At 39.7% G+C, this 26,761-nt stretch overlaps 1 protein-coding gene across 3 annotated transcripts in view; it reads left to right on the forward strand.

Moving 5' to 3' along the window:
• Positions 1-26,761, forward strand: part of LOC143171883 (mothers against decapentaplegic homolog 2) — a 52,445-nt gene that overhangs the window by 17,570 nt on the left and 8,114 nt on the right. For 2 of the 3 annotated variants that reach the window (XM_076361018.1, XM_076361020.1), the window contains exons 3-7: positions 19,229-19,318; positions 20,466-20,659; positions 21,174-21,308; positions 24,436-24,510; positions 25,830-25,883. In XM_076361018.1, the coding sequence (XP_076217133.1) occupies positions 19,229-19,318; positions 20,466-20,659; positions 21,174-21,308; positions 24,436-24,510; positions 25,830-25,883 (548 nt within the window). The remainder of the gene's footprint in view (positions 1-19,228; positions 19,319-20,465; positions 20,660-21,173; positions 21,309-24,435; positions 24,511-25,829; positions 25,884-26,761) is intronic. The other variant, XM_076361019.1, reaches the window with a different exon arrangement.

The following is a 26,761-nucleotide window of genomic DNA, read 5'->3' on the forward strand; positions in this document are numbered from 1 at the left end:
GTGGAATTTACAGTCAACAATTAGACTTCTGAAGCACCTGGCTTCTGCTTCAAATATGAGATGAATTCTGCATTTTTTTTGTACCATCCAGAGGCAAAGAAGAAACCCTGCAATGGGTTCCATGGTTTTGGGAATATGGAAGATTGTGAGGGAGTGTTGGGAATGTGAAGCAGACAGCTGCAAGTGAAGTGGCTGGTTGGCATTGAAATTAGGAGCTACTTACTGATGAATTTCACTAGCACTGCTGCTTCTTAGAGCTTGCTAGGATGAAGTAGTATTTTAAAACCATACCTGTTGCATATCTTTCACTTCAGCCAATAGTGAAGGCTGATAACTCTTTAAACTGCTGTCATGGAACCAATCACACCCTGATTCTCCTGAGGAAATAGCGTGGCGGTGGTATTTAAGCATTGCATTCAGAATACCTTTTTAATATTTTTTCCTTAAGAAAGTAAAAATGTAGTAGTATATTGACTGCTTCTGAAGGCTGTAATGTTTTTTTTTTTTTGTGAAGCAAAAATCTACATATCCAGGAGTTTCTTTTCCATGTGACTTCTGAGCCTAAAAGGCTGCTCTTGGTCTTAAAGTGACTAATGCTATTGACACTTGACTTCTTTTATTTGCTTACAGTGTCCAGGAAATAAATCCAGTACATCTTAATTTTGTTGTACTTCTGGTGTATTTTACAAGGATTCAGATACTTAAAACTGCAGAATCTGGTGCAAGTTCATCAAACGTGTGAAGGCAAGACCATTTGACATGGTCAAAATTATCTAAAGAAACTATGTATTTCTCTATTTTGCTGATGTTACTCCTTCGCTTGCTTGTCCTGCAGCCCTTTCTTCGTTCCCTGCTGTGAGTTAGCATTGTGGATAAGATAAGCAACCTAGGCATAGCTTATGGCACATGTTAAAATTGTTTTCTGAAGGCTGGCTCTCTTTATTAGTTAATAGAAGCCTCCATACATGGAACTTGTTAGTGCTGATCAAAGCATCTACAAAGGAGTTAACTGCAAAAGTAAACTAGGCAAAGAAAAGACCTGTTTAAAGATGGGACAACTGGCTTGGAACTGCTGTTTGAGAGCAAACAAATCTTTTAAAATGACGACATTTTGATGCTTGTTTTCTTCACATAACTGAGTAAAAAGTAATTTCTAATTTAGGTCTAAAGGGCACAGTTCTTCTCGAATATAACCTGTGCTACCACTTAGCATGGTTGGTTTTTTTTTAATTCCTTGGGAATATTTGTCAGGAAAGTGATCACATAGCTGCATGCGGTAACCTAGTTTTAGGGATGCTTTTGATCACCCGTAGAGCAGAGTTGTCAAGCTAATGTGGCTTCTAGAATAGATTGTTTTCAAGCTTTAAGATCTTTCCCCAAAATAGGTTACTTCAGAGGATAGCAATACAGAAATTTGTATTCCTTCTCAGGTTAAAGCCATAGGATATGGGTGATTTCAACAATTACACTGGGGGGGTGGCATGTGGAAAGTTCCTCTGGAAACTGTTTTAGGAGAGTGCCCAACATCTGCTGCTGAACTATGAGCGAGTTAGCTAAGAGGACAACAGCAGGCGGTTGGATTGGCACGGTAGATCCTAAAATAACATTGCTATCCAGACAGAGGTGAAGTCTGTTTTCCCAGAAACAGAACTTGGCACTGTCTGTTAGTTTGTAGCAGAGCTGGGATAATTCACTCTTCACACTGGGGATGGGCATTGATTCTTAATCATAGCTCACAAGCTGAGAACTGCTACATATAAAGAACGTCCTCAAACCATATACCATATTTCAGTCTGGATGCATTCACTTAGATGTAAATTGGTTCTATAAATGTTTGAAGACTATAGTTGAACATCTTAAGCTTTCTAAAATAAGTATAGATATTTAAGACAGTACATCAGAATACACTAAAGCACCATTTTTATTGCTAAGATTACAGGAAGAGCGTGCTTGTAAATTGTTTGTTGATAAGCTGACTCCTTTTTCTCATGACAGGATTATTGAGGATGAAGCAGAGCCCCCTCTGCTTTTCTCTTGTTGGAATTTCAGTAAAAATAATGCTTTAGAACAAGGCCAAAGTGATCTTTCCTGGAAGTATGGTGAGAGATGGCTGAGATTTTGGGGAGTGTTGGCCAAGATTAGCTTCAAAATCCCCTGATCCTGCTTGTGATAGCTGGTGCTGTGAAGACTTCGGCTGTGTTCACTGGAAAGGTGTAGCAGGAGGATCAAATTGCCCTTGCTCTTCTCAGTCCCGTAATTATGGTGGGGCTTGAATGTTGTCTTTACATTCTCTGTAAAAGACTAAAGGAAGTTTTTGGTGGTTTCTAAGTGTGTCGCGCCAGGCTCTGGCCTCCGCAGGGCAGTAGGGACAGAATGATGGTGTGCGTTGTAGTGGCTTCCTGTTGTGTGTGACATCTCTTCATCTCAGAGTTTGCCCCGTGCGTACGTACTCCTGCAGCAGCTTGCTGTGTAGCTTCCCGACTTCCTCTTAGTAAATGGTGTTGTGCAGCCCGAATGTCAGGCCTTGCAAACAGACAGGCAGCTGCTTGCCAGGTGAATAGAGTCCACCTGCACAGCCTGAACGCAAAATGTGAAGAGACAGTCCTGCAAGAGAAACTGTCCGTTGTTGCTGAAAGTGGCGAGTTGACTTTGGGGGTGTTTTTCTGACGTTTTGCAGTGTCTTCTAATCTGTGTTGAGAGTTTCTTTCAAGAACTTTATGATGACAGCTTTCAACTGGTCCATGTTCTGTAGTGCTGTATTGTGCAGTCTGGATTAGTGTGCAGAGAGAACAAGAGTGCTCTGAGAGACTGCACTAACTCCCTTGGGGTCTTTCTCGGAGCTGGGGTGGCAGAAGCTGGTGCCTTGTTTTCTAAGACCATCTCCTGTCCAAAGATAAATGGGTCCAGCCCTTCTTAGTTTCCAAATGTTCAGGATGGTGTCATTGTAGACAGAAGGATGCTGGCCCTAATTATATATATGTAAAATGACATGCTTAAATTCTAGGTTGCAGAACACCTTTAGATGCTGCATGGACATATAATGGGAAATAAAAATTCATGTCAAGTTTGACTTCAAGTCTCTATGAAATTTAATTTCTAAACTTGAGGTAAGCAATCAGTAAGACAGTTTTGTACTACCTGTTTGAAATCTACTCTTACACATTTCCTTGAACTACAAAACTATCTTAAAAATTATAGCCTCAAGTTAAACTATGCTTGCTTTCTCCTGTTTGATTCACAGCATCAGTGTATTTGATGTGTAGGGTAGGATGCAGGATTAATATGAGCATAAGAGAATGCTTTTTTTCCTAATAGTACATTTTTCCTCTACCAGCACTTCCTACTTGAATGGCCACTTTAGCAGCAAGACCTTATTCCTGATATCTGTGTACAGAAGAATATATGTGCAATCAGTAGGGCACTGCCTAGACGCTGCGTATTACAGCAGTTTGGGCCTTGCTGTAGTGTAGGTAAGTCATTCTTTAGAAGATGAATTTGAAGACTTAAGTTTTCTAGCCTTCTAACGCAGTGTTGATTGAAATTAAGAGTAGTGGTTGTGTTCAAGTGTAATTGAGTGAGGTTTTATTAAAAATACTAAAATGTAACTGTTAACTTGGTTTGTTGCACAGCTGTGGCTGATGTTGAGGACTGAATTGCTGTAACTAAGGTTAAGCTTTAGTGTAGACACAGTTCAGGTTACAGCATCTTATAATATTAATGTCATCCTGAAAAAGGAAATCTTAGAGTATTAAACAAAGAAACTTAGGGCTGCCAGCTTTAAGCTTGTGCAATTCAGAAAGCCACATGACTTACCCACGTAATTTGTTACAGAGTTGATATGCCAAGCAGAAAGTATTGGCATGTCATTTGAGGTAGGTCAACGTGTAAAAATATAAATGTGCAAGATACTTGGCCAATAGCAAAATGCTGCATAGTTCAAAGGAGCTTGCCCCTCGAGTCAGGAGGAAAAATTGTTGAATTTTGGGGACTATGTTGTATACTAACTGGATAAAGGCTCAGAGGATGTGGATTCTGGCCTTGGCTCTGCTGCTTTTTCCCAGGTAACCTTACAAGTTTTTAATTTGCTGTCATTTTTCAGTCTGTAAATTGAGATGAATTTTTGTAAGACGTGATAATGCTACCTCCCCACCTCCCTGGTATAAGCTGAATTATTTGGTTAGGGAGTTTAAGTCATTGTTCCCATTGGAATATCAGTGATATGGAAAGCAAATTTAGGGGTGAAAAGTTGTTGGAATTTGTGGAAGTTTTTTAGCTTCAAGTTACTGTTGCTCCTCATTAGGATTGCCTTAATGGTAAGAAGCAGGAAAAGTCAGAACCAAAAATAACTGTTAAAGCTTGCTTGATTATTATGCCATTAATTGTTTGGCAGGTTAACAACCGATGCTGGGGCTGTTGAATTTTAAGCACGTGAAAAATAGCTACTTGTGATTACTTTAGTGACTTACCTGCTCAGTGGATCCAGGTACAAAGCTCTAACTAGGAAGAATAATATCTGTATCTGACACTTCATGCTGCCGTTAAGAAGACATGTTGGTCACTCAAGAAAAATAAGTTGACTGTGCTTTATTGTCAGTATTGAGCCCCAAATTATCTCATAAATAGTACTTATTTTTCTCCAATAAAGGAATTGGGGCTTTAGTCAGCCCAAGTCAATGCTAAACTATTCCCTGGCTTACTGTAGTAATTAGTGTCTTTATATCAGGCCAACTATTCAGTGTGGCAAAGATTCTTTTCCTCATTATATTCTTCTTTTGTAGAAGTCAGCCAATTTAGTTTTCTTGGTACTGTAACAAAACACCTGAGTGCTGTTTTCACTAGTGTGAATGTTTTATGATAACCAGAGCAATTTTGCAGGAAAGCCTTCCCAATTGTGTAGCTCAGGCTGTTAGCCTAGGAAGAATTTATAGGATAAACAACATACTGCAGTTCTTTTACTGCTGCAGCTTTGAACACAAATAGCTAGTTAACGGGTTCCCTGCTGATTTAATCCTGCTTGTAATCTACACCTGCTAATTTAATAAAAGTAATTTCCTGTGTCTTGTTTACTACTTGTTTCTGTTCACTTACTCTGACTTGGTTGCAGTGCTGATTGGTGGAAAACTTCTAAAATTTACTGTATGCAATGCCGTAGTCTCATCATGAACAGCTTTTGTTGGCTTCTGTCATGCTGCATTGTTTGAAGCAGACCGGCAGGATACAAGAGAACAATCGGGAGCTGGAGTAAGTTCACATCTCGCTGCATATGCTTCAAAACTGGCAGAAGAACAATGAGATTGGGGAAATCCCCTTGGACAAGTGCTGCACAGTAATCTGACTTCAGCGTTTGTTCAGAAAAGATCCCCCAAATTGTGGCTTTTTATTCCGAAATGTACAAGCAAGTTTCAAGAGGTCAAGAATTGAAAGTTTTCATTTAGAGTCTTTGCCTGTAACTGTAGGTAAACCGACCATTTCTTTGGATGCTTGGGTTATCTTTTCTTAGGTACTGGATAGAGAAAAGCCTGATGCAAAAGAAGCAAACTCTGAGTTTTGCTTAAATGCAGAATTTCAAAGTTACTGTTTAGTTGAATTGGTGAGTTACATCCCAGAACTGGTCTTCACTTCCTCTTAGTTTTGTGGGAGGCTTCAAGTCAAGTTCCTCTGTTGATACTTGAAATAATTTTAACTCGTGCTGTAGTTTTGAAATTTTGAACAAAGAATGTGGACTCTTTCAGCTTTGTGGCATGGAAAGTTGCGTTTGAAATAGTGTTTGACTCTTGAGTCTTTGGTTGAAAAAGTCTCTTTTCTTTAGCAGACAACTCAAATGTGAATTTCATGGACTCCGACTACATTTTTCCAAGAACCACTTCTGAACCTTGCTGTGTTTGTGTAAGCTTACAGCAGCGCAGCATCCAACTGCCAAAGCTTATTGATAGGTCTTTACATCTTTCTGTAACAAATCACCCCTTCTGTTATAGTGGGGGAGACTTGAATAGAAACTTAAGGGCCGTATCAGGGAGGAATTCAAGTGTGTCCGTTCTGATGAATTCCACAAAGCTAATAATGAAAATACCTTTTTAGTTCCTTTGTATTTAAATTTTCTGTGTAATGTTCTGACTCTGTCCCATGTACCTGTCTTGCAGACTTGATTCCTTGTCTAAGCACAGTTAGTAACCAAAAATCAATGTTTTGCTATCCCCTATATGTCTTAATTAGATGAATATAGTAGGAGAACAGAAGGCCTACTAAAGTGATGGTGCCTGTTGCAAGCTGCATTGGTGGCAGCCATTTTAAAAATGCTGTCTGTAATAGTCTGTTCAATGATGGGAAGACGTTTTTACTGGAGCACAGTGTCAGCGTGTCTGTTCATCATGTGGGAACCCTTCAACGTTCTGGCCAATAACCACAGACATTCCAAGAAGGATTTAAGCAGCTCTCCTTGCAGCGAGAAGCCACATAACCGTTTACTTGAACGCTAATGTTCCTCAAGCCTTTGAAACTCTCATCTTTTTGGCTGCAGTAGGACAGGGAGAGAGAGCAGGGCAACTGCCACCTCAGCAGAGGGCAGATGGTGGTAGATCAGGGTTGACTCCTGTTAGGTGGAGTGACGAAAAGAAACTGTTGGATGTCCTGGGAAAGTGCTTTAACTGTTAAGCAATTGCATGTGAGGCAAGAGTGCTTGTGGGCATCGCCTTCAGATGCGTGTTCTGGGTGTGGATCGTGAGCAAGATGCCGAAGACCTCAGGACTTGTCCATGATCTTAACAATTCCTTTCTGTCTAGCTCTGGGCAGCGAAGCTCAGAAAATAGATTTTGATTCTTGTTGTAGGGGTGTCCCCTGCATACTCAGATTTTCTGTCAGTAGTATCTAATGGGGGGTCCAGTATTCTGTTCTGGGCCTGAGGAGAGCAGAGGCCTGTAGTTAGGCACCTTAGCTATTAAGTCTCTCTTGATTTTGCCTTTGCTAAGCACATAAGGCAATATAGTATCTCAGCAAACATGCTAAGTTCATTTTAAAAATTAAATACTGCTTTCTTGTACCTGAACGCTGAAACTCTTCAAGCCTTTTATGGCTTCCTTGCTAGTTGTGAATTTTCTTCAATTCTCATAAAATATGGGCATTGCTGTGAGTGAAGGTAACGTCATTGTCAGACTTAATTTTTGTATTTACATATTTATCAAAATGACGTAACAGTCATGGCCAAAGTACCATTCTGTTCTCTTCCTCAATACGTCGCTTGGGGAAGCTTCCTCTATGGCTCAAACCTTAACTTCATTTGAAATATCTTATAGGAAACACTGCATGCCTTAGCTATATGATACTTGATGTTTCTTTGAATTTTCATTTTTAGAGATAGTCTCTTGTTTGGACATGGGTCAAGTTCAATGTATTCTCTGTTTCACCAATTTTCTGCTAGGTATACATGGCTTGGGCTGCAACAGGGGTCGTTCTGGCGTGGAGTAGTGGCTTCCCTGCATTGAGCACTTTATATATAATTACACTATATATTCTGTGTTCACTTGTCTCCCTGGGTTTCTCGAGATGGGTGTGTAATTCATAGGGGAAGCTGTCCAGAGGCAGCTTCAGCTTGAAATGAGGTATTAAAAGATCCTGTAACTGTTGTTCTAAGTTTTTGCCATGTTAGCATATTTTCCAAGGAACATGGATAAGATACGTGTCTTGCAGAGCTAATCCCTCCCTCTCACTACCCCAAATACTCACTAGTTTGAGGTTAGTCAAAATGTCACATCTTTTTTTCAGCTGCCCATCAGTTGCAAAACAGCCCACTCATGCGGTAGCATCAACCGCTCACCCACTTGGAGGATGACGGACTACTTGAGAAAAATTATTTGACTTAGCCCTTGGTAGCTGTACCTGTTAGCTTGTGGGAAAAGCTTTCACTGCACCTACTATGACTAATAGCGGTTAGAGAACTTGAGATAAAGGTCATTTTTTAATGTCTGTCTGGTGCTAGTCCTGAAATGTGTATGCCGAGCTCTGTTTATGTCTTGAAAGTGTGATCTTCTATGAGATTGCTATCTGCTGTTAACAAACCAATTTGTTGTGGATAGATCAGCCAGTATTGTGATGGATATGTCTTCCTATAAAGATACTTTGTCCTTTGATACTTCTGGATCTGTTAAAGGATCATACAGAACGTTAATCTGTGAAACTGCATTGGGTGTCATCTTAACTCACTGCATGATATTGCTTACTAATACAAAACAGAAAAAAGAAAAAGTAACCACATGTGGTGTGAAATGAAATTGAGATGAATCTGTTAAGTTGTTCGTTCCTTATGTAACTTGCAAGTAAAAGGTATTTAACAGCTTGACATTGTTCCCAGTCTGGAAGACCATGCTAGTCATCTGTCTCTTTAGTTGGAGCATTTCAGTGGCAATTTAAATATTAGAAAGGGATTGCTTGATCAACTGTTTTCATAGGCATGGTATAATGAGAGTGAAGAACAGATGGTGATTTCTCAGCTAGACTGAGCTGCTGAACATACTTGCTTCATAGCTGCCTGCTACATGATGTGGTGCAACGTCTCGCTAGCTACCTGGAGCTCTGATTCTTTTCCTAAATGGACGTTTTTGGAGCGTGTGTTCCTGGTTGTGTTTCCTTTACTCCGATAACAGAGTTCTGATCCTTTATTTCTTTCAGGAGGTGGTGGTCTTGTGTTCTCTGGAAAGCTTTTGTCAGAAAGTCCAAAGACATTTTCAAGTGTGATGTTCTCAAATGAAATACAGATACCTTATCTTCAACATGAGTTTGCTCAGACATGTAATGAACACAGTACTTTCAGCTGTGGGAATTTCAAACTTGCAAACTTCTATATCAGTTGAAGCGCTGTATTTACATTTCTGAAGATACTGTAAGAAACTGCAAAATAATACAGCAATCAGAAAGCCTTTATTGGAAATGATAGTGTAACAAATGAAAGCAGTGTAGGAATTCCAAGTTATCATTTCAAGAATGCCATCTTAATGTACAAACAACCATGTCCTCAGAGCTTGTGGATCCACATGATAGTCTCTTCTTTTTTTGTTGTTGTTGTTTGGGGGTTTTTTTGTCCTGCCTTGTTAGTCTCTGGGGAGCTGCCATTGTGAATGCTGTTGTACGTATGTCGTCCACACTAGATGCAGGGCATCTACAAGTCACTGTTTTTGATGGCTTTTTTTGAACATATGACTGGGGGGAGTAAATCTGTGTTGTGGTTCATCTTATCTCCAGTAAGACTGCTTCAGAGTTTGAGATACAAACTGCAGCTGCTAAAAGCTGTGGTGTTATATTGGGAGTGGGGAACTGTAGGGCAAGTTTCCCAGCAAAGCTGTTAGCTCATGATTTCCATAGGCTGCTTTTGCATGCTCCCTGTCTTCAGTCTCTAGCATAAGACTTGTGGCCAGCTCCCTGCTGACTCTTAAGGGAGGCCGAGCTGTACTGCATGCCTTTTATTTCTTAGTCCTGAACACCATCTCTGTGCTGCTTGACCTTGCCATTTAGAAGCTTACAAGTTTGCAGGCTGCTCTCCACCTGACTTTGAACAGAGAGTAAAGACTCCTTGATAGGATCTGCATCGGAACAGGCCATATGGACAACAAGAAAAGAAATAAATATTTTACTTCTGCTTGGTTTCCATGGCATCCTGGAAAAATTGCTCTTGAACTCTGAGGTGCTATCCTTCGAGCATCTCCTAGCATCGAGAGAAAAATAAAGGTAACACTGATTGTTGGCTGCTTTATTTTGTCTGACAGTGCCTGGGATAGCATGTCAGGATTTGGGAGAAGGGATGAGGATAAAGTGCTTTGAAGAGGCCTGCCTTATATCTGTATTTTTGCCTTTGTAGGCAGTTTGTTGAACATGTGACCAGGAAGAAGTGTGCCTTTAGAAAAAGCAACAGAAGCATATACTGTTCATCAAGATGACTTGTTGGCCTGGCACTCTGCAAAACTGGAAGAAACTAGCTACTGGCCCTGAAATGAGCAATGGGCGGCTCAGATGTTAGGCTGTAACAGAGTATCTTTTGTACCTCATGTTCCACTTTTGCGTCCCCTGTGGACATCCTTAAAGTTTAAGCTGAAGTAAATGGGAGTTGTTCAATTACTTTTTTTTCTTTTCCCACAGTGTTAGAGAGGTTAATTGTATCCTGTCCCTCCTGCTTTTCTGGCTATGTGTTAATTTTTTAGCATACATCCATTTATAAGGAAGGTTACTTAAGTCATTTTCCTCAGTTCAGATGCTGCATTTTGTATTTGATGTAATGATTTTGAATGTATTGCAAAAAATTCTACGTAAACTTTATTCATAAAAGGGTTCTGATTACAAGATCTTGTGTAATGGTTCCTGGTTTATATTCCACTAAATATGCACATACATAAGCATTTCTTTCTTGGACGTAGTATGTCCTGAATGTGGGGGGGGGGGGGGGGGGGAGGAGGGAGGCAGGGAGAGAAGGTACAGTTACTGTTTTGAGCAAGTAATCTTTCTGTATTGCATATCCTTGAAGAAAAAGTCTGCTTTTGGATGCTGGGGGAGAGGGCAAATAAGGCTTTTTTTTTTTTCTTACGTATGTAAGACCAATTGCTTAAATAAAAGTAAATCTAAGGGGTTAGAGGCACTTGGGGAAGCACTCATAATTGTGGGAGCCGAGTGCCCCAGCTGCCAGTTTTACTATTGTTGAGTTTGTACTGAGAGAGAAACCTGTGCTTTCAGTTCTGTAAGAGCTTTCTTTTCTGGAGTCCAGGGCTCTTTTAGACATTACTTAATATCCTTTTCCTAGACTTAACAGGTTCTGTTTCTCCTTTGAAGAATAGAAGAATCTGTAAGCAAACTAACTGCCCACCTGTACTTATAACATGTGTAAATATCCTTTTAATCTGGTTGCTAATACTACCCTTTTAACAGAACTTTTCTAGGTGTCTGCTTTTCTACCCCAATGTCTATCACAGAATGGTTTCCATGGAAGAATCTTGTCGATGTTCCTCTTAAGGATGAGTGCCACTGTGACCTGTGTAAATTGTTTTTAAGAGGAATTCACACTTGTGCTTTTTATTAGGCATTAGTCAAGATATTAGCTCATCCCTCTAGCAGGTGCTTAGAAGAAAAATCATTATTTCATACTGAATTACTGAATCTTTACATTTTCTGTTGCAAGAAAAATGTGTTACTTCACATCATTCACAAGCAGGAATGAACTGCTGTAGCTTTGAATCATGCCATTTGATGAATGTGAATGCCTGGTTATGTACATTTGAGTGAGTAGGTGACACTTTGTCACCGTAATATGGGATGATGGAGATGCAAGCAAAAAGATTGGTCAATTCTGACCAATGATGTAGGATTAAAAGAGGAGTAGGGTAGATAGCTCATGAAAGTAAGTTAGCATTTGCATTGTTATTGCAGATCTCTCATGTTTTCCAAGTGAGCATAGTGCAAATAACCTTTTCCCTGGCCCCCTCAGCATGGGGAAAAGAAACCATGAGTACCCTACATTTAGTAGTTGAGATACTTAGGTCAGCCATACTACATTTTACAGGAAGCTTTTGTTCAGCCAACTGGCTATACAGCTAGCTGAGGTGCTGTTTGCAAAGACAGGTAGCATAATTAGGATTGCTGCTGGCTGGTACGTAGACATTTTAGGCTGTAGTAGGGAGAAATGCTAATTGCCAGTATATAGAAAGGACTGTCAAGTCAGACTATAAAAGCAGCTACACATATTTTCATTTGAAACCCAGAATTAAGGAAACCATGATCAGGCAGATTTGGTAGGAACTGTCGTCTGTGCTGAATACAATACTATATGTAAGCCAACGAACTTCTTCAGTTGCTGACTTTGATTCATCTGTATTACACCTAAGCCTTTTAAATCAGTCTTTCCTGTTACTGTTGTCTTCGAGATCCTCTCTGAGGTAGTTCCAAAGGTTTGGTACGTGTCCCTCCCAGCTTTACAGGTTCTTGAGCCCCAGTTGCGTCAGGAGGAAGATAACTGGTATGAGAGGAAGGACTCTCTTCTTTAATCCATCAGTCAATCCTTTTCTCAAAGTTAGTATCAGTGGAGTAATGGACTGTCGTCACAGGAGTGAACCTCAGTCCAGCTACACCAGTGAGGAACCAGAGCCCAAGTCAATATAGCAGTGTTCCTGCCTTGGTTTCCTGCTCAGTATGTTGCTGTATAAAGTCTTGGATCTAAGATCTTACATAGTAAGATTTAAAACAAACACAGAAAAAGTTAGTATGCAAGGTACTGATCTTCAATCTATAGACTATAACCTGTTTTCTCAGGCAACTTTTACAGAAGCAGTCATGAGCAATGTTAAAGCAATGTCATTTGCCCATTTGTTATGAGAAAATGGAATTCCATAAATCTAGTGACCATTTCTTACTGCTGTAACTCCATTTTTGGATAGCTTGGTGTAGCTCTTGAAGCAAATTGTGCAACTCTTCTCTGCCCCCTTGACAAAATCTCAGTCAAGGTAGTAAGTCCTGTAAATATTAGGCTGGTATAAAAGTGTTTGTGTGCGAAGTAACTTTTCTAGTTCAAGTGAAAACATTATATTCTTTTCTGTTGTTATTGCATTTTTCTTGTTTAGTCTTTGAGCGAAAACGTGAGTGAAAACAAATGTCAGTCTCACATCGGTAGGGAAGATTTTGCATGAGAATTCTAGAATTTGAAAACTAACTTTCATTCTCATCTCCCATTTTAAAACAGATAGATGGGGTACTATCACAGTTTACTGAAATTATTTTTCATTTCAGTCACAGCTCCAGCACTGCAAATGCCTCAGAAAATGTAGGGACAAACAAATCAGATTCAGTGGAAGAAAGGCTCGTGATTGTAAGATGTAGAAGAAAGACAAATGGAGAAGATTGCCTTGAACGTGGACTTGCAGACTTGTTAGTGGCTGTAGATTCTGAAAGATCTGAAAGATTCCGGAAGAATGTTAGGGGCTAGTGTAATACTTCACAAAAAAGCAAGTTAAATGTCCAAGACCATTCTATAATGACTCCTGTATAATATGGGCTTTGACTAGCGTAATGCAATTTGCATTTCAGGTTTTATTTGTTGTCTTTCTAGTGCTACCACTTCAGGTAAAGAGGAGGCTGTCAACTGACCTCTGTGCCTTTTAGCTCCTTTAGAGGTGTTCCACTTCTTTGCAAGACTTTGAAGAAGAAAGTGGAATTGTAGTTATATATGAATTGTGATGATATTTAACACCTTCTGTATAAAGTTTCTGGTACTTTGTATGTAAATATCTTTGAAGTGGTTCTGTCTGCTTTCATCTGATATTGTACTTGTTGCAAGCACTTTATTTAGTACAAAAAGTACCTAGAGCATGCAGCATTGCCAATACTGTAAATAGTGTTAGTGGTAGGATAGTTGCTTTGTTCATTCTGTGTCTCAGTAAAAACTGGTAATAAATTCATAGTAGCAACAGCCTGGAATATACAGGTACCAGCCTAATTGTGTGTGTGACAGTTTTGGTGCACGTAGGGTACTGTTTAAAACTCTGCTGGCTTCGGGTTCTTTCAACTATAGCCTCAAATAAAACAGCATCTCTGTAAAACTGGAGTATTATTGACGAGACCTACCACCTTTATCCCTGTCTGTATCTTCTATTTTGCAAATGCGCTTGGGGAAAGTACAGGGGTGTCTTGGAGTGTGTGCAGTGCCGTGCCACGCGTAGGCACTAGTTTGATGCTGTGGTCATGACTGTTTGGACAGTACTTGCACATACTTGCTTGGATCTACAAATCAGTACATCTGGCTTTTAACTGTGCTGAGAAACTGAACCTAATTAAGTGGCCTAGGTTGAGTACCAACCTGAGGTGGCTTTATTAGTTGGCATCTGGACATTAGTGAGGGGACTGTGGATTGTTCTGTGTAGCCGCAGCTCCAACTGCTGAAGTTTCTAATTCAGAATTAGTGCCACTGCAAGCCAGGATGCAAATGGTTTTCTGTATTCACTAAGATGAGGTCGTACTGTCACAGACTAACATTAATATGCTGGTTGGCAATGGTTATCTTATCCTGTTCAGCCTTATCCTGTTCCTTTTTTCACCTACATGGGTCAGCGTCCTTTGCCACCTAATCGTATTGCAAATATAAGAATCTATTTTTGGGCAGCGTGTTCCAGTTGAGATGATGTCCATCTGTATTTTTGGACTCTTGAGTGTGACTATAGTGTGTTACTTTAGACTGTTTCATCCCATGTAGTTCATATGTGGTTATTAGGGATTTTGATATGGACTTTGATTCCTCCAATAGGTATATAATACATTAAAGCAAGCAGTCGTATTGCTTACTTACGAGAGTGGCACAAACCACGTTTGTCCATGTTCATTCTTCATGGGGCAGATCAAGAATTCCTCTGTATTTGAACAGAGATTTGATAGTCCAGTTTTGTAGTAGACTTACTACTATTCCAGTAAGATAGTTTGCACTGTTGGTGCTGATTGGCAACATCACCCGTGACACGTAGACTAGGCAATACAAATACTTTTTGGTTGTCTTTGATATATAGGTTTTTCCTGTGTCCACATTTTTCTTGTGTGTGTCAGTATTTTCTGTCTTACTAAAGAAAGGCAGTTTTGGCACTTTTTGTCTCAAAATTGTGAAGCATTGCTACAGCTCTTTGCTGTTTAGGTAATTTCTTGCCCAGAGTAGGGTTTTTTGGAACTCAGACTTTCCTGTTAAAGGAAATGATGAAATGGAAGAAGTGAAGGCATACTGTGTGCTGTTGCATGCTGATAGCCACATTAAAGATTCTTCTTGCCAGAATTGTACAATATCATCTGAGATGCTGCTCCTTATAAGCAGATGAAAAGTCAGGTTGAAATGCCAACTCTTGCAACCCTTTCCACTTAGGGAAAGGCTTTGATGGAAGTAGCTTTGATTCCACCCAGGAATAACTTGTCTGACCCTTTCTTCACCACATCAGTCCTCTGGTCAGTCCCGAGATAGGAATTGCAGTTGTCGTCCCAGGTTTAGTGCAGCTTAACCAGATGTCTGCTAGACTTTGACTTTTCCCTAAAAATCCCTGGGTCTCAAAGAGTAGTTGTTATTCCTTGCAAGTATCCTTTGAGCACTTCTTCTTTCTCTAGGAAATGGTTTTCTTCTGTTAGAACTTCAAAACACCTGGGAAACTGAGCCAATTTGGTGCTTTATATCCCTGAAGTCCCTTATAATAAATTCACTTATTTTGTGGGGTCTGCAAAAGCAGCAATCTAGTATTCAGGCAAGCTTGCTCTGGGAGTGCTAGAGGCCACAGAACATGGTGATTTGCTAATCTAAGCTAGTGTTGAAAAGATAAAAATATTAGCTTTTGTATAGTTGACCTCGTTTCTGTCAACAGACAAATTGTTTTGAGAACAGCAATGAAAATGTTCCTTGTAATGAAAGTGTCTGCTCTGGTGGGAGAAAGTATATTAGCTGTAAGCTTGTATTTTGGAGTATATTTAAGTGCTGTCTACACAGGAAAGATTTAAGTACAGCTTGGATGCAGGAGCCAAATTATATTTTGGAAACAGTGATGGAGGATATACAGTGCTGCAGTATACAGTGAGTTCAAAACCAAAAACCCCTGTTTGGTAAAACATGAAGCCCAAAGTGTGCTTCTAGACTTGGGTTTGAGGGCAGTCTGCTTTCTAAAGGTGAAATGGTGATATGTCTTGGCTGCCTCCCTCCTCATAAATTAAACGTGCCTGGGAATGTTCCCAGGCACCGTGGCCAACTGGCTCAGGACTGCCTCGTCCATACTCTTAAACTCTTAGCTACCAGGGCAGGGTGGCTGCATCTGAACTGCCCAGTGCCAGTGGTCCCGATGGTGTGCGACTCACAAACCTGGGAATTGTGTGGGAGAGCAGTAATTGGCACGGCCCAGTGCTGGGGAATGTCCTAGCTGCTTTCTAGCATACATGATCATGTTCCAGGGCCTGGGAATGTTTCCAGACAGGACTTAACTTATGAGTACAGATGTTAGTCCTTGATTCTTCCAAATTCTTTATGGACTAAGGCATAGAAGGACTCTTGACATCACAAGGGATTTGGGACGCTTCAGAAAGGTAGGTTTAGGAGAGAATGCCTCCTATTTATTTTGGGGCAGTAATTCTGTACTACTGAAAAATCTGTACCTCTTGTCTCCCTTTTAGATGGATTTAGTGGTTGTTTAAATATCTTTCAGAATGCAGTCACCTTCTTTCCAGGCACTACCTTTCTGGGTTGAGCAGGAGTGTCTGCCCTCCGTCATGGTATTGCTTGCGTATGAAGGAACATACTGTGGCCTTTCATGGAAGTGCCGTGTATGAAGTATGCTTTTTATGGTTGTGAGGAATTTCATTCTGATTTGGGATGCGTGTGCGTGAATATTAAGTTTACTGTCTGGGTGACTTGGTGGGGGGACGGTCTTGCATCTTTTAGGCAGTGGATCTTTTATGTGAGCGGGAGAGTGGGGAGACCACTTTATTTCCTCAGATGTTTCTTCCAGTGAACAGCAAAAGCTGTGTTGAGCTGACTTTATTGATCATACAGGATGATTTCCTGCAGGCCCTTCAGTGTTTGATTGTGGATTATTGGAACTGGAGTATAGTCCTAGTGTAGATGAGCCAGTAAAACATTGATATTAATCCCAGCTCTAAGCATACGTACATCCTAGAAGACAGCATGTCATGTAAGCTGCTGAATATTGGAGAAGTTTTGCTCTAACTGATCACTTTTTCTGTACCTCCTGGCCTGCCCTCCCTCCATGGTGTCCTGAGTTTCATTGCAAGCTATGGCTCCGTCACACAGTCACTTCAGGATACTGTTTGTCTTTCCGTAGGTTATGGAATATGCTGTCAGCTTTGATAGTTTGAATATTTATAGAGAGAAGAGGTTAGCAATATAAAATACTGTTCCTGTTCATCGTGCTTTATCAAGGGCTATAAAATTTTACTTTAAGCTGTCTTAAGTCTTGCGTAGCAACTGTGTGGCATGTCACATTTACACCAGTGATGCACCCCACGATTTTGGGACCGTGTAATCTGTGTGACAGCATCAGCTTTGGAGCACTGCTTTGTATAAAGGATCCATTGCTCAAAGGTAGTAAGCTGTCAGAGCTGACTGTGTCAATTAATATGCAGCAGGCTTTGTGTCTGCTGATTGTTCTTCTAATTTTAATGTGCGTGATGATCTGTCTTACCAGCAGTAGTGGTGCATATTTAAGGACACAGTATGGCGCAGGGATGCTCCCTGATGTCCCACAGGCTGCCTGTGTGTTTTCAGGGCAACTATTTCAATCCTTACGCGGCTTCTGGCAGCCCACCATCCTGGAGGCGTCTTCGGAATATGAAAAAGAGAGGTTGCAGGCTTTACTGATGCCGTGATGGTCAGTATCCCTCTTCTGCCCGCTCTGTTTCTGGAGATGTGTGATGCTGCCTGTGTCTGAGATGGATATAACTTCTTCAGGACAGTTGGCTCTTTTGAAGAGCGGGATGTATGTCAGAGAATGGGCCTTTGCATGTGGCTCTGCTGCTCTCTACTAGACAAAAAGTCAATCTAGTACAAGATTTTACTTGTGTCCATAACCCGTAAAATGTCAAAGGCCATATTTTATTCAACAGTTTTATTTGTGATAAATGCAGGCTGCTGCCCAAAATTACACTCTCGCTCCTCCTTCGTAGTGCTTGTGTAGCTCCACAGTGAATAGAAGAACTGATCTGGCTGAAAAGTAACTCAAAACATTAATTTTCAGCCACATGTTCTGTGGTCAGATAGCCAGTCCGTTGATTTGGGTTGCTGCTCAATTGCATGGACATTTCAGCCTCCCTGGAATGGCATTAGAAATGAGGCATGTGGGACAAAGCAAGAAGGGGACGAGAACCATTCGTTCCCTCTGTCAGTAGCCCACACATGTTTTATTAAAGTCACTGGAATTGAGGTGGTTGTCAGCCCTGAAAGTGGTTTTAAGTACAGTGCTGTGGTGTCTGCTCTTTTGTTTCATAACACTAATGAATTTTCCCTGTGTAGGGGCAAGAAATAAAAATACCTGCTTCACTTTTCTTTCCTTGAACACTCAATCCAAGCTTGGGAGTGTATCAGCTAAGCTTAATAGCTTAAATTTAAATAGCAAAGCCTGTATTTAAAACCAGGAGTTTGGTGAACTTGGATTCTTTCTGTTGCAACTTTTCAGAGGCTATTAACTTTAAAGGTAATGTAGCAGCCAGTCAAACTTCAGGCTTTGTAATTAGGGAGTGGAGTTGTAAGTTGCTCGTCAACCAAATTCTCTTCATTTCTGAGGTGCGAAGTCTAGTTGTGTGTTACTTATGTAAAATAAACCGTCAGTTTTCAGTGGTCACAGAGCTGTGATAGAGCTGAGCTTGATTTATGATTCTGAAAACGCGCTGCCCGTTTACAAGCCCATGCTGGTTTCTTGCTTTACTTAAATCTGCTGCTGCTTTTAGTTCGTGCTTATCAATGGAGGCTCCTTTTTCTTCACCAAATTGGTTCAATGACAAGATCACAACAGTAAAGAAATAGTTGTCTTTCCTTTCCTCCTGCTTGATTTAGCAATTAAAGTTTTGTTATTCTATAGTTAAGGCTTAAAATACTGTACTGTGAAACTGTGTTAAACATTCTGTGTTTTGTATGCAGTGGAAAAGAGTATTCAGTCTTTTAATCAAGGATAGTACAGAAAACAGAAGTATCGGTTACAACGCGCTTTTCTTCAGAGTCCTGTTGTCCTGTTTTGGGAAAAGCAGCAAATTAGTATATGCATGGAGAAAGAGATCAATGCTGAAGTGGTGGTACCTGAAAGTTAGGTTGTGATGTTCGGTTTCAGATACACATGGCCTTTGTTTGAAGTCTTAAGGAAGCTTATGTTTAAAAACAAACAAAACCAAAAAACCCAATCCAGAAACTACCCTTTAAAACTGAATTTTGTTAAGAGCTAGGCTGAGGAAGTTTTGCCTGTTTTAAGGAACATTACAACTGTATTGACTACTTAAAACCAGAGAACTTGTTCACCTTTTAAAAACATTACCATTTACCTTGAATCACGTGTTCCATTTTGATAGCCTCCTTCATATAGAAAATATAGCATGAGATGTCAGTTTAAATGCAAGTCTAACAATGCTCTATCTTCTATGTGAAAGGAAGTATTCTGTACATTTTTCCATGTTTGACATCATGGTGTTTTGAATAACCATGTTCCATATTCATATCAATTTTTTGTTTTTGTTTTCAATTTATGCACAGCACTTGCTCTGAAATTTGGGGACTGAGTACACCAAACACGATAGATCAGTGGGATACAACAGGCCTTTACAGCTTCTCTGAACAAACCAGGTGAATATTCTGCCCTCTCTCGCATCATAGAAATCTTGTGGGAGGGATTGGCTTTGGAGGGTCTGTAATGGGATGCTTTAGCTGTAAAATAGACTAAAATGCTTCCTAGGCCTCTCATGGTACAGCATTTTAAAATATTTGCTTGCCAGTGTAGAAATCCAAGTGTTCTCAGCTGATGTTTTGACCAATGAAACTCTAATTCTGGAATATTCCTTTTTCACGCCAGTGCCATTGAAAGAATGGGAAGACTTGTTAAATGCAAGCTCTAATGTGATTTGGTATTTATATTAACAAAGTTGGGATACTTAATTCCTTAGACCTAATCTTACAAAGAGTTTAAACTGCTTTGTACGCCACAAGCTTTCAGTTAAATCTTGCTAATTGGCTCAGATACGAGCTACTAAAGAATTGTTTGTAAATTCTTCAGTAGTTAATGGTGGGCAAATTCTAAACAGGGTCTTTATTTTTTCATGTCACATTACTTGATTTGTGTATTGAGGTTTGTCTCCCATCCCATAACAATCATGAACATCTGCATTTGTGTAAGCATATGCAGCCTGTCTTAAAACTAGCAAAACGTTTTCAGCTGGTAGCAAGGCAGATGAAGTCACGAAGATAAACTGTACAGCCCTTACAAGATGTGCATTCATGCTTTTTGCATTACAGTTATACTGCCGTGTGGATCACTTGGGCAGCTGACTGCTTATAGGCTTATTTGCAGTCCTGTGGGAATTCTTGTGCTTAAAGCCATAAAGTATCCATGCCACAGCAAAGCCTTGAGGTTTAGCAGTGGAAGGGACTATTAAGTGTGTGACTTTTTTTTTTCTTAACAACTGTCTTCTGCATTTAAAAAAAAAAGCATATGAAGCAATCACCCTAAATACTTGGTTGGAGGTAAAGTGGCTTTTAATGAACTCTAAATTCACTGGCAATAATTTGAGCAGCTCAAAAATAACTTAAGACACTGCTCGATACCATCGTTTTTATCACATTTGAAGCCTTTTAACAAGAGTATAAATGTCACTAACAGTGTCAATCCACTGAATTCTGAGAATAAACTACCCATCCCATGTGTGTACACTGTTGCTTGAGCGATTAAGAGACAGCATGCAGTCTGTAAATGCTTCTCAACATCTTTCCCATATAGATCTCTCGATGGCCGTCTACAGGTATCTCATCGTAAAGGATTACCGCATGTTATTTACTGTCGTTTGTGGCGCTGGCCAGATCTTCACAGTCACCATGAACTTAAAGCAATTGAAAACTGTGAATATGCTTTTAATCTTAAAAAGGATGAAGTATGTGTAAACCCTTACCACTACCAGAGAGTGGAGACACCAGGTAGGAAGACTGCTTCTGACTTTCTATAGCAGCATCTGTACGTACTTGTTCAGCATAACGTTTTAAATGAAAAACAGAGAAAGATGATGCTTTCTCTTGCCAGAAGTACAAGATGATTAGAGATACAGCTTTTGAGAATACCATCCCCTGGAAGTTTTTAATGGTAAAGGTACTGAAAAAATCTTTTCCTTTACAAATGTGTTGGATAACTCAATAAACACTTCCAGTACCACTAGCAGTTTCCAGCTGGCTAAGCACGGTCCGGCATGACAAGGAGAATAGAGATGACTTACCTTTGCTAATGTGGAATAGTCTTACTCAAGAGGCACCTCAGGAATCTGTTTCTTCCGGTAACTAGCAGTACAATTGCAGTATTCGCAGTGCTGAGAGTCAGAAAATTTCAAAACATCTGAAGAAATTGTTAGATACTTTAGATTTGTCTTTTTTTTTCTTTTAGCTCACAGAAGTGTGTATTTTGAGGGTCTTACTAACGCTTTAAATTTTGCTTTTCCAGTCTTGCCTCCCGTACTAGTGCCACGGCACACTGAGATTCTAACGGAGCTTCCGCCCCTCGATGACTATACCCATTCCATTCCTGAAAACACTAACTTTCCAGCTGGAATTGAACCACAGAGCAATTACATACCAGGTATTTCTTAACTCCCACCATAAACAGTACACTTAACATTGTGCCACTGGAACAAAGATGGTAATTTCATCCTCCTAAGCAATCAAATTAATTGGAAGATGCACCAATAAATTAAAACTAGTTGATTTTGTGTATTAATTCCAATGGAAATACCTGAACACTGTTGTTTGCAGAACACGATCCTGTGTGAAACCACATTGCTGTGGTTTCACAACAGCTTACTTGGTTTCAATAGCTTATTTAAGATTCAAAATGCTAATGAGTACAAAGTAGGCCTTCACCTTATGCTTTAAGCCTCTTTTACAAACATATAGGGGTTGCCAAATGCTGTTTATTGGAGATTGAGTAGTAAACTGCTTCTCAGTCTCACCATGTGTAGTATGTGGAGAAAACTTTAAGTTGCAAAACAGTGATTTAAAAAGCATTTTGATCTGTAGTTCACAACCAATGAAGGTCTGCTTTGTGTATTTGTTACTATTGTGTGCATACAGTTTTGTCTTTTTAGTATAAAAGAACAGCCTAACAATATTGAACTCTTAAAGAATTCCTCCTCCCCCCCTTTGCCTCTTCCCCACCCCAAAACAAATACCAAGACTAATGTGCTACAGCGCACCCGAAAGCCTGTACCCTTACTGAAACATAAAATCAGTGACCTTTTGTTTCCTGCCCCAACTTCCTGTTTCCTATCTCTTCAGGAAGTTGCCTGGAGTGTAAAACCAAGCAAAGCTGAAGTTCTCTCATAAATGTTTAATGCAGCTATGTTACGAACAAGCTGAAAATTCAGATCTGGACTCTCACGAGGAATGAGAGGACTTTCTTGAAACTCAAATATGTGCAATGTACAAATTGTATCTACATGTCTTAAACAGGATGTTGCTTGTGTTTTCTTTCAATGTATCCAAGAATTGAAACGGCACCAAAAAAATTTCAATGAATTTGATCTCATCTGTTTAATTTGTGCCACGTTTGTTGCCACCTAGGGACAGCGGATCTTTAAAAGCAATTTAAGGTGCTAGAAGTTGGTGCTGCTTTCTTACGTATACTTTTTTGACTCAGTCTGAGGGCTTTTGATAGCATTTGCAGACAACTTACTGGAAAGCCACCATTTGAAAATCCAGTGCTATGGAAATGAGCTAAAGCAACTCTAGGTAGTTATTTGCAGGAAGTCTGTTCAAGGTGATCGCGGGTATTCGCATGATATTCAAATGTTTATGCAGCTAACCACATCTTGCCTCCTTCTCTTTGTCACTGACACCCTCCTGTTGTATTCGTATCATGGCATCTTACTTTATTTGACCTTGCTAACTTAATCTTGAATACTTAGCTAGGTTCTGATAAGTCTTGTATGTCTTGACAGCCTGCTTCAGAGAACCGTTTTCTTTAGCGGTAGGCCAGACTAACAACCGTGCTAGTTTTGCACCGCAATACCGTCGCAGTACTTGGTCTACAGAGAGAAACCATTCACCTACAGCTGGGAAGATGGTGATCGTGAAGGTGCAGGATGGCCTGCGGGGCTGTATGTTCCCTTTCAGGTTACGGATGTGCTGAGCTGCATTGTCCAAACTTCTGGCAGCATTCAAGCTCTGCTAAGAATTTTTAATGCCACGCTTGGGCATTTATTTCCAGCTGTGGTGGTGCTCAACCTCTGACCCTAAAACTGTATTAATAGTACTAGGTGGAGGAAACCTTCTCTGTTCAGACAGAGACTGGATATGGAAAATAATCTGTGCCAAAGAGCCTAGATTAGCAACTGGAATCAGGAGGCATGGGTTGGATTGGAAATGGTTATTGACCTTTTACCATGGCTGTGGGCTTAACTGTAACAAATGATTTGGAGATGGGTGGAGTCCACTTTATCACAATGAGTTCTATTAAAATGTTCAAAACAAGTATGATTTTTGTCATCATACTTGTTGCTAATAAAGATTTCCCTTAATCTTCCCTTTAAATTCTCACTTGAATTTTGTCGCATCTATATTTAGCACACTAGTTTTGCAGAATGAACCAAAGATACAATTCTTTTGGTTCATTTTTTATTTAATCAACTGACTTGATCTAGTTTCCCCTCACTGACTTCCTTCTGATCTTACTATATTGCTGCAAATTTCAGACATGACATTTGATTTCAATTCTTAAGCAAAAGGCTTTATCTTTAAATTTCTGCTGTTTGGTAATAATGTAATTAAATGTGTTTAATCTCTCAGATGTCTCTGAGACAATTCTAAGGCGATTGTAGAGATAGCTTCAAACACTTTGGCTAAAGAAATCCAGGTTTTGCCTTTAATATATAGGAAAAGACATTTGCCCAGTTCAAAGGAAATTATTTCCTGAAGGGCGGTTGGTTAACTCATTATCTGGATTACAAAGTACATTTTGAATGGAGAAAAGGAACAACCATACTCTCCTGGGTTTTGAAGACATTTCTGTGGAATTAGACAGAAATTAGTTTCTAGTATCAGAATGCTTCAAACTTGTTACTGAGTTTACTTTGGTCTGGGAAACTCCATCTTTATAGAAAGCTAGTTAAAAGAATAGATGATCGTTCTAATAGAGCTTAGAAGTAATAATAATAACAGAGCTTGTGCAGCGTAACTAGTTAGATAATTTGGTTATCATTAATGAGTAAAATCAACTGTTGGGTACTGAAGAAAAATGGATTTGGGGACTGAACTTTAAATCTAGCAACTTCTATAAGGTGTGGGAGGGTATCTGATCTGATGGTTATACTACATAAAGACAGCTCACTTTTTTTGTAGAAGTCACCAGATGGTTTTTTCATTTGTAATTCTACTAAATGTGAAAGCTGTTGATCACAATTGCAAAATTGTTACTCATTGACATGAAAGTATCTTGTATTAAATGGAACAAACAAGGATTATATGTTAATTATAGAACATATTTGAGCAATTGACTGCCATACAAGAGAGGATACATTTTATGTAGACAATAAGGCAGGTAATGCATTTGAGGTCCCACTGGAAGGAAAAAGGGACAGTAAAATTAAATTCTAATTCAGTATTCAGGTATCATATGGAGCTCGTGAAGACTTGAGGACAAAAACCCCAAATGCTAAATCTTACAAATTTCCTCAGTCATTGAACCAATAGGTGGATTTTTTTTTTGACAGAAACACCACCTCCAGGATATATCAGTGAAGATGGAGAAACGAGTGACCAGCAGTTGAACCAAAGCATGGATACAGGTAACATTTATTTTTTCACTCCTTTCAAGACTTGGGAATACTAGTTGTGATCCCTCTGCATAGTGGCATGAATTCAGCCCAAACGATGATGGCAGTAGCCCTCTGTACAACCTGATGTTTTCTGTTTAAAATATCACTTTCAGTGTTTTGTGAAGGAAATAATTTTTTGCTAGGGGAATTCTTTTAAAACATTCTGTGCCATGTTAAGTACCTGTCATTTGTTTCGTAATAAAAGCATACAGGTCTAAGTCTTCATCAGAAAGCCATAAAAAAGATTTTAATAGTTGACTGGTTTCAACTTCCCCTGACTTTACTTTCTGGAAACAGGTTCATTGAAGCAAAATGTCTGTTTGGCCTAAGCAAGTTGAAAGAAATGCTGCATTTTGAGAACTTGTCTCTTAACTCTGACCACCTTACCATTTCTGCCATGTTTCAAATTGATTCTTGTATGGAAGGCTCTATTGAAAGAGTAGTAGAAACATTAAGCATTTGTGCCTTTGTATGAAAGGGTTTCCAGATAATCTGGTTGGCCTTAGACTTGGACAAAGCACAGTTCATGTGCTGGATAAGAACCTCCTGCTATGTGCTGGCAGACTTGTGTGTGTGCTTGGTTAGCTAATGTTAGCAACCTTTTTTCAGTTAATTGGAATCAACTGCACTAGTTTCTGTAAGAACTGCAATATTTTCCCACTATGTGACAATAGGTACCTTAATTAAAAAAGCCTGATGTGAGCAGTCATTGTAGGAATGTTTCTGCGCGAAGCCTCTCTGTATTTTGCCTACTAGTGCACAAATTGTGTTGGAGAGTTCATGTTTTTCTGAGTTTTTTCCTTCCTCCTTCCAGGAAAGAATAATTTCCTCAAATGAGGAAATCCAGCTTGTTCTTTTCTAGAGATAAACCCTCTCCTTTGAGAATAGAGAGGTAATATCTTGATTGTCTTGTCCGCTTTTTCTTAGCTTTTTTTCACTGAATTTGGGAAGAATTCACTACCTTCTCACTAGAGAAGTGCATAAATAAAGTTAAGTTCACAGGGTGTGCATGAAGTGAGAGCTCTCCCAAATACAACACTAAGATGTTAATCGAGTCTTTGCAAGGAGGGGTAGGTTCCCAGGAGTCTGGAAAATTAAATGTAATCTTAATTCAGAATAATCTTAATCCAGAATAATCATGTGACATGCTGGAAAACTGGTTGTAGGATTTCTGAGGTTTCTTATTCCAAAGACTTTTAATGTAAAACTATATCTAGATAATGGTCATACCTACCCTTCTGAAATAACAAGAATCATTTGCTCTGAAACAATCTGTATTGCTTCAACAGGATCTCCAGCAGAGCTGTCTCCTAGTACTCTCTCCCCAGTTAATCATAGCTTGGGTAAGCAGGAAATACTTTTAATTGTTTCTCTGTGTGTGATGACTCTTCTTTATATATATAATTACCTTAAAAATGAAAATGTACTTTAAAAAAGTAAGAGCTGTATTAGGAGGAGACTATTGGGTTGGCTTCCTGATGATAAACATGATAGAGCTGGGTTAATAACTTGTTAATAACGCCTCTATTTCTGTAACTGTTGAGCTTCTAGCAAAGAGAAAGAATAATATAGTTGTGTGTGTGCAGGAATAGCATTTATTAAATAAATAGTTTAAAGGACATTAGCCTATCCATAGTGGTGCCCAGACTTTCTGTCTCCCTTGTGTGTGTGTTCTGCTGCTCTTCTCATGTACTGTTTCACCTGCGCCCACAACACAGTTGCTGTTCCCGCATTAGTTGCCCACCTGCTTTGATCAGGTGCCATTGCTCTGTGTCTGTATAAATGCCTCAGGAAGATCAGATTCCCTTGGGTTTATTTAAGGAATGGTGACAGGATGTGACAGGAAAATGCTGTTCGGAATGCTGAGTGAGTAAGTAAGTAGGGTAGGTAAAAAGGGGAAGCAGCGCAGGAAAAGCTGAAGGTGCACGGGGAAGATACTGAGCTCTAGTAGGGGAGAGTAAAAGGAGCGTAGAGCTGCCTTTAGATAAAGAGGCAGTGTATGATATAGTGTAATACAAGGGAACATCATTTTCATAATATTTTTTGCCTTTGTGTGGTTCAGTGTTTGATAGTTTAATCTTTTCTTTAACGGTGCCAAAATGTTTGCAAGTTATAGAAAGGCAACAGAAATGTCTCAACGTCTGGCACTGACAGCAACATTAGCTTAATCATTTTACCAAGAAAAATGCAAGTACTGAATTACATGAGCTGTGGTCCGATT

The sequence above is a fragment of the Aptenodytes patagonicus genome, chromosome W (genome assembly GCF_965638725.1).
Source record: "Aptenodytes patagonicus chromosome W, bAptPat1.pri.cur, whole genome shotgun sequence".
NCBI lineage: Eukaryota > Metazoa > Chordata > Aves > Sphenisciformes > Spheniscidae > Aptenodytes > Aptenodytes patagonicus.